This window comes from Microplitis mediator, chromosome 2 (genome assembly GCF_029852145.1).
Source record: "Microplitis mediator isolate UGA2020A chromosome 2, iyMicMedi2.1, whole genome shotgun sequence".
Taxonomy (NCBI): Eukaryota; Metazoa; Arthropoda; class Insecta; order Hymenoptera; family Braconidae; genus Microplitis; species Microplitis mediator.
Window position 1 is genome coordinate 2,522,179 of NC_079970.1, and position 12,298 is coordinate 2,534,476.

The 12,298-nt window shown below is 31.0% G+C and overlaps 1 protein-coding gene across 4 annotated transcripts in view; it reads right to left on the bottom strand.

Moving 5' to 3' along the window:
- LOC130664075 (growth factor receptor-bound protein 14-like) overlaps positions 1-12,298 on the bottom strand; it is a 242,030-nt gene that overhangs the window by 106,805 nt on the left and 122,927 nt on the right. For all 4 annotated transcript variants that reach the window (XM_057463782.1, XM_057463784.1, XM_057463783.1 and 1 more), the window contains one exon: positions 4,692-4,721. In XM_057463782.1, coding sequence (XP_057319765.1) covers positions 4,692-4,721 — 30 coding nt within the window. The remainder of the gene's footprint in view (positions 1-4,691; positions 4,722-12,298) is intronic.

A 12,298-nucleotide genomic window follows, 5' to 3' on the forward strand; every position in this document is an offset into this window, starting at 1 on the left:
TATAGTTATCTAAGTTAGCAATAGAGTATATGGAGAAATTTATCGTAAATCCCGTGGCAGCGTAGCCTAGACCGAGTGTCGAGCACCGTCAACGTTAAGTGAGAAACTTACAAGGAGATGTAACGTGATACGTGGCCTGATTCGCGGTTTGAGTTTCATGGTGAACGCCTTTAAGATCATCCACGTACAAACATTTAATAAAATTTATTAAAAAAAAAAAAAAGAATTACAGAAACATTGCAAGAATAAATTCTTGTAAATATATTTTTAACCTAATCCACAGCTAAAATCTAAACTTAACGCTCTGAAAAAATATTTATTCAAATCTTAAACTTTCTACAAGTATTATTATTATCTCATCTACTTAACTAATTATAAATTCAAGAGATGATTGATACTAATTTTTATAAATTAACAAGATAAAAATTACGCGCTGTGGTAAACATATTACAATTTTATAAATATTTATAACTCAAATGTCTGCTATCGCAATATTTTATCGTCGAAATAATATTCATTAATTTTCACTTAAATTTATTCAAAATAATTATTAATATTGTAATTGATAAATAAATTTCTTAGTCACCTGTTACAATTATTATTGCGCCAAGTGTGCTGCTCACTCGGCTGACACTAATACAGTTGTGGTTCATATTTTATTGTATTGAGAATTATCGAAAATCGGCCGAGCGTGAATAATTTTTTATTTACATATTCAATAAATATATGATACTTATTTAATCAATGATTAATGCGTAGTACAAATTTTTTACTTTTTTTTTGTGTCAATGAAAAGTTTTTCAGGTGACGAGATTTATCGTTTTCAAAAAATTTTTGGGTCAGTTAGTTAACGAAATTTGGCACAAATAAAGTTTTGGTCATGGTCATAATTTCGGTGAACAAAAATTTTCATTGACATTAAAAATTTTTTTTTCTACTAATGCTGCGTTTAAAAAAAAATTAGGTAAAAATTTTGATATATATTTTGATTAAATTAATTTATCAAAAAAACGTAATGAAACTTTTGAAACTCAAAAACTTTAGATACAAAATTTATGAAAATCCTGAAAAATGTTCGCAAAGCCAAAAAAGTTACGTATTTTTGTAAAAACTATTTTTTTAAAATTCAAAAATTAAAAAAAAAAAATTTTGATAATCATAAAATTTGACTGAGGAATAAAGAAAAAATTTGCTAATTCACACTGGGAATAATTCCGTCGCTCTCTAAAAAATTAGCAGGAATTTTAGTTTCCACGGAAAAAATTGATTGAAAAAAAATAACATTAAAAGACAAATTTCTAATTAATCAAAATGAAGATTAAAATTCATAATTAATGCAGTTTCATATATTAATAATCCATAATTACCATTAGTAAAAAAACGTGTAATTAAAGTTAATTAAAAAATATGAAAATTTAAGATTCAGGACGTACTTAGATATGGATAGTGAGTATAAACTCCCATTTAACGACTGTTATTATTAAAAAACTGTATCGTTTATTTTCTTTATAACAATCTGAAGAATAATAAAAATTTTAATTTAGTTGAGTTTGAAATGCCTGAGGTTATAAACAAAAAAGACCAAGTAAAAGTAAGAAGGATTTTCCAATCTAGAAAAACCAAATATATTATTGCAGAGGAGTGGAAACGTACAATATCCTCTACCGTGTGATTCTAAGCTTCATATATATACATATATATATAGCATCACATATTCAAGATCATACTGACACGATATAGTTTCACCCAATAAAGAAGGCAATAGCTCCTGGTGTAGCAACATATTTTTTTATCCTTTTTTTTCACCACATCCCAGCGAAAATTTCATTTAAATATCTTTTGCTGCGGTAACTTGGGAAAAAGCTCGAGGTAATAAAGTTCCAGCATTTTATAATATTTTTTTATTTTTCATACTTGAGTCTGCTGGCTTATTTTAGTCGGTTATTTTAGTATCCAAGTTAAGAGATTTCTAAAAAATTTTATTATTAATTTAAAAATCCCATTAATTATTAAATATTGTTTATAAATTTACTTAAAAGTTTATATCTCTTATTTGTGAGTTCATTTAAATTTAATCGTATGAAAAATATATTTTTCAAAGCGCGATATGACTGGAGAATAGAGGAGTAATTTCGATGCGGCGAGTAAAGGCGAAATGATAAGACAAACTAGATAAATAATAAAGAGAAAGAGGAAGAGGAAAAGCCGGAAAATAATAAAAAAATGATAATGTGCTAGAGAAAAAGTTGAGTACTGATACATAACACAGTAGTTTGAGAGAAATGAACGATCGAATTGTGGATTTTTGTGGCAGACAGGCATACAACTGGGAATAGTTGGTTGTTACTAGGGATGAATGATTATATACAGTCGGTGTTCTATATTTGATGTTAATCGATAAATGAATAGCTCAACGTCAGCCGAGTGTCTGTCTACTCAGCTCTCCTGTCGTCAGGCGAGGAGTTATCGCGGCTAAAGTTAGAGGAGGACCTGCTGGTAGTGCAGTGGGCGGCGGTGTAGGAGCGCAGGTGCAGGGCTCGTGGGGTTTGCGAAAGAATAAAACGGGTAAAAAAATAAAAAAAGCTTTAATAATAATAATGGTAAAAAAAGTATTGAGTTGAGAATGAGAGATATAGAGGTCGACTGTGGTGGCTGAAAAGGTGGCGCTGTCTACGATTGATATTAGCGCATGTTGCTACCCGGCAACCGACGAATCAAATATTTATATCTGCTAAATACCCTTTGCTGGGTTTCTTCATATTATATCTTATGGATGTATTCTGATAGACGAGATATTTTTTATTAATTATTCAATGGATGTCTCGAGTTATGGTTATTCTCGGGGGTAGTGACTAATTATTTATACTCCTTTTTAATCGATTGGTAATTTCTTGCTAATTAATATCGAGAATGAGTAAAAAAGTCTGCGATATTTATAAGTGATGTTCGAAATTTTTTTATGATGAGAGTGGTATTGAAAGAGTAAAATCCTGTGTTGAATTAAACTCTTGTGATATTTTTAGACGGAAAAAATTTTCATTTTATTCAAATGTGAAGTTTTCGAAAGGCTAAATTTTTTTTCGTTACAAATCGATTGTTAGTCAAAAGAATAATGTTTGTTCTGATAGCTAATAATAATATCCGAAAAATCTTGACAAAGCTCATGAACCCTCATAACAAATGAGAAAAGATATAACTTACAATACATGACATTGAGATTGATGGAAAATAATTTTTCCAACTTACCGAGCTCTTAAGATATAAAGAAGAAAAAAAAAATATTTCTTTCCATCGCTGGTTTTCAAATAATTGTTTAATGAATAATTAAAGTTTCGAATTGTTTTAAATCAATAGCTTGGAAACAATTACAACTTTTTCAATAGACCATTTTTCTCTGCATTTTAAAACTCCCATTAAAGATTTTCATTGAATTTTTTTAAAATTCAAATAAATTTACAGATAATTGAATTTTCATTTATAAGTAACTTTGCAACAAAAATTATTTTTGTATAAATATTGTAATTAAAATCAGTGTTGGTTAAAATAAAAAATAAAATATATTTTTATTTTTACTGAATCTATCGAGAGAGATTAATCTCGAAAAAGTTTATCGAACCTACGGTTTGTTGATTTTATATTTACCCTCTTATATTCTTTTACTCAATATCCCCGTCAGTTTCCTATGTCTACATCTCTTACACAATATATCTATATATATATTACGTATCACGAAAGACATTATGTGGATATTAAATTTATTGACTGAGTATAAGAAATGGATAAATATAATGAAATAAAAATATATAGAGTATCTATAAGAGTCAGTAGTAAGTTTTAAAGTTATTTTCTACCTTTACTCTAAAGGACGTGATATTGTTTAGTTGCATCAAAAGACTACGCAAGAACTACCCGAATCGCATAAGAGAATAAATAGAAATAGAGTATTAGAAGAAAAGAGGAAAAGAGTATGGAGTTATAGAGCAGAGTTAGAGGTAGAGGTAGAGGTAGAAGAAGAGGAAGAGGAAGGTAGAGTATACAGAGGTTGAAGGTTGTCATTGAAGAACGTGCACTTTTCCCAATGTTAAACGTATACACTTCACCCTATGGTACTTCTCCACACTACGGCATACTCTATTCTCAACTATACCCTATACCATCTCTCGCTTATATTCTCTATACGACGACCCCGGTATTATAAATTATTTATGTACCAAGATAAATCGAGCGCCACGGTCTCGAGATAACGAACAACGCTCTCTACTCTCTATTCTATACTCTTTTTATCATCTTTTACGCTTCTCTCCTCCTGCCACCGGGATTTTGTATTGTTAAAACAATAAATTCCACTGAAATCTACAGAAATAATAAAAATATACGATATTATGTATATATATATACGATTAGACCGACGCGAATCCGCTCAACAAAAAATTACACCCCGTAATTATTATTATTTTACTCCATAAGCTCTTTTAATTATTCATTTTACGGTTGGATTTAAAAAAATTCTTCCAGCTTAATATATATAACTAGCTCTTCATAAAACTTTATAAATAAATTGTTATCATTTATAAGTCATAAGTAATGCGCGCTTTTCATAAATATTTTAATTGTTGTAAATTTCAAATTATGCAGGTATTCAAGTTTACCGTGCCATGAAAGTCATTATAATAATTATTTACTTGACTTACCAAAATTTCTTCGGCTTCTGTAAAGTCCGTCTGTAACAAAAAAAAATATTTAATTAATTTGAATTTGAAATTCAACTTTTGAAAAAGTTTTAATTTGAATTATTATTTTGAATCCACTAAAAATATATGACTCATTATATTTTGTAGTTACGATAATTATCCCCGTTGGTCGGGTCTTTTTTAGTAACTCGCGCTCTATTATGGGAATTTTCTTTGACTTTGGGCGAGGGAATCCCTCAGTGCGACCAACGGAAAGATAAAGTACTTATAATTACTCATAATTATTTGAAAAAAAAAAAAAACCTCAACAATAATAATGATAATAATCAAATTTTAAATATAAATTTACGCTCTAGTGCAATAAAAGATCAAAAAAAGTAAATATTTATATTTTTTCATATCCAATTCCGTAATTAATTGACGTATTAATTATTAATTAATGAAAACCAAAAATTAATGAGTCAAAAAAAATTTTTGTCAAAAATCCGGGCGTTTTTCTTTTAATTCCAAAGATTTTTCGAGCTCGTAGTTCGTGAGAAGATTTAATTTTTGAAATCGGATTTTTCTGATGACGTCACAGCTTACGAAACTAAAACTCAATTTATCAAAAACATTTTCATATCCAAAGTATATTTTCTTATGATTAATTCCTTCGGTCTTTTCCTTTTAAAAATTTAAAACGAGCACAGATTTATTTAGTCAATTAAAAAAATTTCTCCATTATCCAGAGAACAATTTGTGCTGCTAACACAATCAACCCAAAATTTATGTGAGAATCCATACAAAAGAGTATGTAAATCATAGTTAACACAAAATTTTCACTGCATATTTATTTATGGAGAATTTAAGTTATTTATTACGAAACTATTCCCTTAAATCTCTCTTTTAGTCGCGAGAGAATTATGAACACAATAATTAATAAATTCATTTTATAAAATAAATATTTACTTTAAAGTGCAGCTAACACGAGTATAATTTCGGCCAATCAGTAATTTTGAGCTTTTTCTCAGACATTAAGCCAAAGACGAGTGCTCGGATCAAAATATGATGATTGCGGTAAATTTTCCGTGAAAATAAAATATTTAAGTAAATAAATTGTAGTGAAATATTTAGTGTTAAATAATGCATGTAATCACAAAACTGAGGAAGCTCTTAACCTGGAGGCACAGACAATGAAGTTAGTTATCTGGACTCGCTTTGAAAGCACGAATATATATTTATATGTATGTACATAAGCACGAACTGGGTGAAAATTCACGGGCAGACGTGGTAATATATAACTTTTGCTAAGAACCATCGACTACAAAGCTCCATTTAGTCTCGTTAAGATATACAAAGGAACTATATTATACATCTTATCAACCAAGCAACTCTTGCGTTGTTTGTAACTCACGTGCATTAATCCACCGCCACGTACGTGCAATAAACTCTGCACTGAAATTACAACTCACCCACGAAAATTAATAACTTAATGTGTCTCTTCATGTACACATAATTCCTGCTTTTATCCATTAGTTTCAGAGTCAAAGTGTCGACACTGAAAAAACCGGGAGTCAATTCGGATTTTATTCAAATCCGCCCCAGTCGAAAAACAAATTCGGATTTACGTCTCAAAGTTCTCAATGAAGTTTTTGAGGATCAATTTAGAATTTTAAGATTGACAACAGTATAGAAAGTTCTCAAAATAGTAGTTACGAGTAATTTTACCACTTTGAGGACTGAACTGGAATAACATAATCTGGAATAGAGCCTCAAAATACTCAAAACGTACAGGAATAATTTTATCCACATATTTGAACCTCAAAAGTCTCATTCGACGTATTCTCTCCCCTCCCTTTTCTATCTAAAATTTCTCAAAGTCCAAATTATAACTTTTCATTCGTTGAGGATTTTGAGGCCTTAGTTATAATTTACAATCGATAAATTATTCGCATTTAGACCTCATAGTTTTCATTGAAGATTTTGAGTACTAGAGTTACTTTCTGGGCGGCAAATAAAACATCAACGGAATTGAGACTTTTGAGGACTAAACTAGAATTTGTATTTTGACTCGGGCGAGTTCATCACTCGAAGTCCCGGAGTTTTAAAAAAGATCACTTCGAATACGGAGTAAATAGGTAGTTTTTTTTCAGCGAGTGATTTCGGGGTAATCTGGACTTTATTTAAATCCGCACTCACTTTGATTCGGAGTTTTATTACAGAAATAAACTCCTTTAATTTTTAATTGTGGGATACTAAGTAATTTTACAATGAAATTTACCTAGGGATTAATATTGTGATGGCCAATGACGATACATCGAACGTTATCATACCCATGAAACGAGATGAGATGTAAGAGAGCAATAAGCCAGATTGATATAGAGTCGGAAGCGCAGATAAGCGTACGAGTGTTGGATCTGGGGACAGCGAGCAGAGGCGGAGAAGGGAAATAGCTTCTGGTGGTACAGTGGTACAGTGGTAAGGGCGAGTAAGTAGAATTATTGAGAGACTATAAGTATGGGTGGTAGAATCCATTATTCACGGGTGGTGTTACGTCTCATACTAGGAGCTGGTTCAGATCCAACCACCGAGACCAAGAAGATCCTTGTGAGAGCCTCTGGGATAATGTAGTATAGCGTCGAGGCTTAGAAATTCCTCAGGAAATCCCCCGAGAATAGTGTTACGGGTCGAATGAGAATTTCCAATGATGATTAGACGGCGCCCTGCAATTGTAATAAGATAATACCCTATCGGTAATTCCATTCAGATATTTGTAATTCCTTTTCTTCAGGATTTTAATTTACACATTCTTCTATCCGTTTATTTGGCAATCTATCTATCTCACTAGATGGCTAGCTGGCTATATCTATCTCCATTTCATTGTCTACCCGTAGATTGTTTTGTTTGAATTCGGAGATTCACTGCAGACTACACTAGTAAATTTATCGAGTGGCTCATCGAATGCAACCATTCGATTTCCGTAGATCGGGTGCCACAAGAGTATATACTGCTGATGCTGAAAGAGAGAGGACCTAGTGTAGTGTAGTGTAGTGTAGTGTAGTGTAGTACTATACTGCAGCAGACTGTACTGTAGTAACCTACACTGGGTTAGATCGAGTGTGGGTCGGGTGTACGAGAATACGAAGGATATTATGTGTTCGGATGGTCGTATGCTCGGTCTCCATATGAGGGTGGGTATTAAATTTTTTTAGCTCCTGCTGCTGTTGTACTGTAGTTTGTGTGTTAGTGTTGATGCTGCACGTGTATCTCCGCGACCAGAAAATACGTTTTAAAAAGCGATAACTATAAATAAGAGAATCCCGTAATTCTCGGCGCTCCAGGGTGTCCGAGATTCATAGTTCCGGAGAAGTGGAGAAGCTACAACGCGAGCCAAAAGCTCACACTTGCATTCGTTTAAACCCTCACGTGCCAACGTTCTTGTCTGTCTGTCTGTGTTATGCTTTCCCATTTTTTAAAACTTTTTTTTATCCGAACAGCGAGTTCACTTATTATTTAGTTTATGCATATAAAATGGACGATTGAACTGAATTTTATTAAAATTTTTTCCTTGAATGCGAAATAAATTTATTAAGTGTGGGTGTGTTTTTCTCGGCTATTTGTTTTAGTTATTGTTATTATGGTTTTTTTTTTATTTTTTTTAGATTTTAATGGGGGAGCTGAGAAACAAGAGAGTACCAGACGTATATTTCGTCAGCTTTGATGTGAATGGAGAGACTTGTTCGCCCGCCTGAATACCCACATTGAATTTCTCACAAGGGTGAGCTGCTAACAATGAGGCCTACCACAAAAAATGTCGGCAAGATATCGGGCGACGGGCATTGAGAAAAGTGACACGTGGCTGTCCACGGTCCACTGATTATTATAACTACGGGCGGAATGACTTTTGTCCAAAAAATGAGAATAAAAAGACATTATATCCCTCGGTGTTATATTTTTCTTAAAAAGTATCTCGTTTAAATTTAAATTGCTGATTTTTATTTCAAAGAGGGTTTCGCTTCACTGCTGCGTCAATTAAAAATATTATCTTTTCACTAATTTATTTTTTTTTCCTTTAGTCTTAATGATTTCTTTTATTGTTATTATGATTATTTTTATGAGTGTCGGTATTTTTAAAAAATGAGGTAATGCTACAAATCCCGGAATAGGAAAAATAGAAAATATATCGGGGATAAAAACAGAAAAATGTTTTAAAATATATAAAGGATCGTGTGCAAGCACGTTTGAGTCATTGGAGGTAAAAATAAAATCAAAATAAAGTTCCTCGGGGTTAAATTGAAAGAGATCATTTTGAAAGGTAAACGATGTGGAGAACGCAGTGCGAGACCAAAAGAAAGTTAAATAAAAAAAGTTTAAAATAAAAGCATGGTAATAAAGGGAATGAGAAAAAAGTAAAACTGAAAAGCTAAATAAAATAAAATAGAGCAAAGAGTAAGTAAAGAGAAGAAAAAAGGATAAGGATAAGGATAAAAAAATAAAATAACACGAACAAGAAGTACATTTTCATTTTTGCTCATTTCTCTCAGAAACATATTTCTTCGCTTAGCTTTTCAATTGTGTAAAAGTGAGATGTGAAATATGCTTTTAGCTGATTGCATGTTATTTGTGCTCGGTGGAAAAGTCGCACAACGCAGAAAAGTTTGAAAGGAATCGTTGAGAAGTAAGGCAACCAGAGCAAATATATTATCTGAAAATTGGAGGTAGATTTTTTTTTATTTTATTAATGCTACTCATACCGTCTTTCTTTCTTTTTTACTTATTTTTCTTATATTTTTTATAAACACACATAGTGAAATTTTCACACACGGATTTTTCGGTACAAGATAGAGAAAAAAATAAAACTTAAAGGTGATAACACCTGTTCTTTGGGCTGTTGCCAACGGGCTCGACTTATTGGAGGTTGAAAAGCCAAAAGAGCTTTTCTGAGACTTTCATCTGTATCCATCCGTATAAGGAAAAGTAAGAAAAGCATTCACTACTACCAGCATATACTTTACACAGCAAACATTAAACTAACACAACTTTTCATCATGAACACAACTTTTCGACATGAATAGAAGAATGAGTAAGTTGAGAAAATCGTTCGAGCTAAAGTAATATCATGAAATAAAAACTATTTTTTCAATGTGATAATAAAGAGATCTATCTATATACATAACTTTATTCCCGTAACCTTTTGCTCAAACAAAAAAACTTTTACAATAATTATGAAACTCATTTTTAATTCCGCTTTGCTTAAACTTTTTATTTTTTACATATTTAAATTGACCTATTACTTTTCCTCCTCAAGAACTCTTTCATTTATTCTCTCACTCGGCAACTCAACTCAGCTCAACTCCTTTCCTTTTATTTTTTACAAGAGATACCAACAGTTAAGTAAAAAGTTAACTTCGAGTTAATCATTTTTAAATTTAAATAAATCTTTCCAGTTACATTTTGACAATTAGTCCCATTGTCTTTGCTCACCGAGGCTTAAATTACTCCGGAAATTCTTACGGCAAACATTATATACCAACACAAAATACCAAAAGCACTTTGAGTTGGTCATCACTATGGTAATACACTCAGTGCATTATTTTCAATGTATTAAAATTAAAATTACCAAAGCTTTGTTGTGTCTCTACTCTCTAAAACTAAATAAGTGAAAATTTCACTAATTGAAATAGTGATCTTAAAATTCACTACAAAATTAGTGATTTTGAATTAGATTCACTAATTCATTAGTGATTCTCCGGATTCTACAATGATTACTAGTGGCGCCTCGCTTAAGGACTTTTTATTCTATCGTTGAATTATCAAATTCAGGGCAAAATTAATTACGATAATTTTTAAATACAACTGAACAGTATTAATTCAAGTAAGTTAATTAAATAAAACCTAATTTAGTTGCTAAATAATACATCTTGTTATTTTTTAATAGCTTTATATTTTTACTCCAACTTTTTTTACCGAACCTAAATCAAAACCATCATTGACAATAGATTCAGGTTATGAGTTATAATTATGATATAAATATTTACCGTATGAAAGTAATTTTAATTGTTAATTTAGTCGATCAAGTTGCTAAAAAAATTTTATAATTAATTACAAATAATAATCATAATAATAATAATATTTTGATACAATATTATTAGCAACGATACAATATTTTTCCAAATAAATCCTCGTCAACAAGTGAATTAGTGCATTTTTGACTAATTCAATCAGTGAAATTTTCACTAATTCTATATGTTGTTTTTTTTACTAATTCAAAAAGTGAATAGTCACTAATTCATAGTCGTATACTTTGGACAATTTAGATTAGTGAATATTCACAAGTAATTAGTGGTTTTTCACTAATTTAGTTTTAGAGAGTAGTTTAATTCTACAAGCATCCACATTAAGCACAAAACACATCAATGACTAAACTTTTACCCAAGTAATTCAATAAATTTTCTATTAGCATAAAACAATGAAAATTAATATTCAACTTTACTTGCAGTCATAAACTTTATTATTACATCAGTGTGATATAGTATAATATAGACATATATCTCGACATTGTTCATACAGATGAATAATCTAACAAGCCTTTGAAAGCCACAGGAACCACCAGCACACCTGCCATCGACAGGTATGCATCTTCGAGCTGTCTGATTTACCGTGTCTTGAGTATAAGACTCACCAATACAACAATCGATGAGGTTGCCACACATATATACATATATTTACATATATGTTTAGATGTTTAGATGATTATGCTTATGCCGAAGTTATCAAACGAGATTGGAGTTCACACGGCACAGATGTAACCTAACCAACAGGGTATTGCATTGCCATTTGGTTTTATCGAAATAAAAAAAAAGTAATACGTTTTTAAAAAGCTATTGGGTAGATCAGATCATTTATCATAAATCTAACATTTGCACCTGAGGATAATGATAGAGCAGCCAGGTTGCTCATGTATTTCATATAATTCGCCTTAATGATTTACGGTTTTCTTCGTAATTAATTATTTCTTTCCTCACTAGGCTTAAACTTACGCTAACTATTTTTTGCAAACAACAATGGGCTTGAGAAAGATACCAAAGAGGTTTCCACATTTCAAAAGATGCCGACACGCGAGTCACAAGAAACCTGCTTACATTGTGTATCATCTTCCTACTATATCTTTACTCCTTTTCTCGTTAGACACCAACACCAATATTAATCCTACACACACGCGCGCGCACATTATATGTGTAAGGAAAAATGTCTTTTATAACTTGTTCTCATGTCCTATCAGTTAATACGTGTGCTGCAGTATTGATTTCATCAATAAAGCCTCAAGTAATTTGAGTACACATACGTAATTTTTTTTTTTATCATTTTATTATTTCCTTTATGAGTGGAATTATTTTTATACGATAAAATATAAATAATTTAGCCTCAGGTGAAAATAAATTTATAAGATAATGTGTGATATAAATGAGGCAAGTTATCTAGGTGATAAATAAAAAAAAAGTTAAATTTCTCAGTGACTCGAAGTTGTGTATGAGGTACAAATAGAGCAGGTAACGATTAGAAAGAGACAAGTTTAGATTTAGTTGCAATACTTGTTACTTGTTACAAATACTAGTTACTGGTAACAA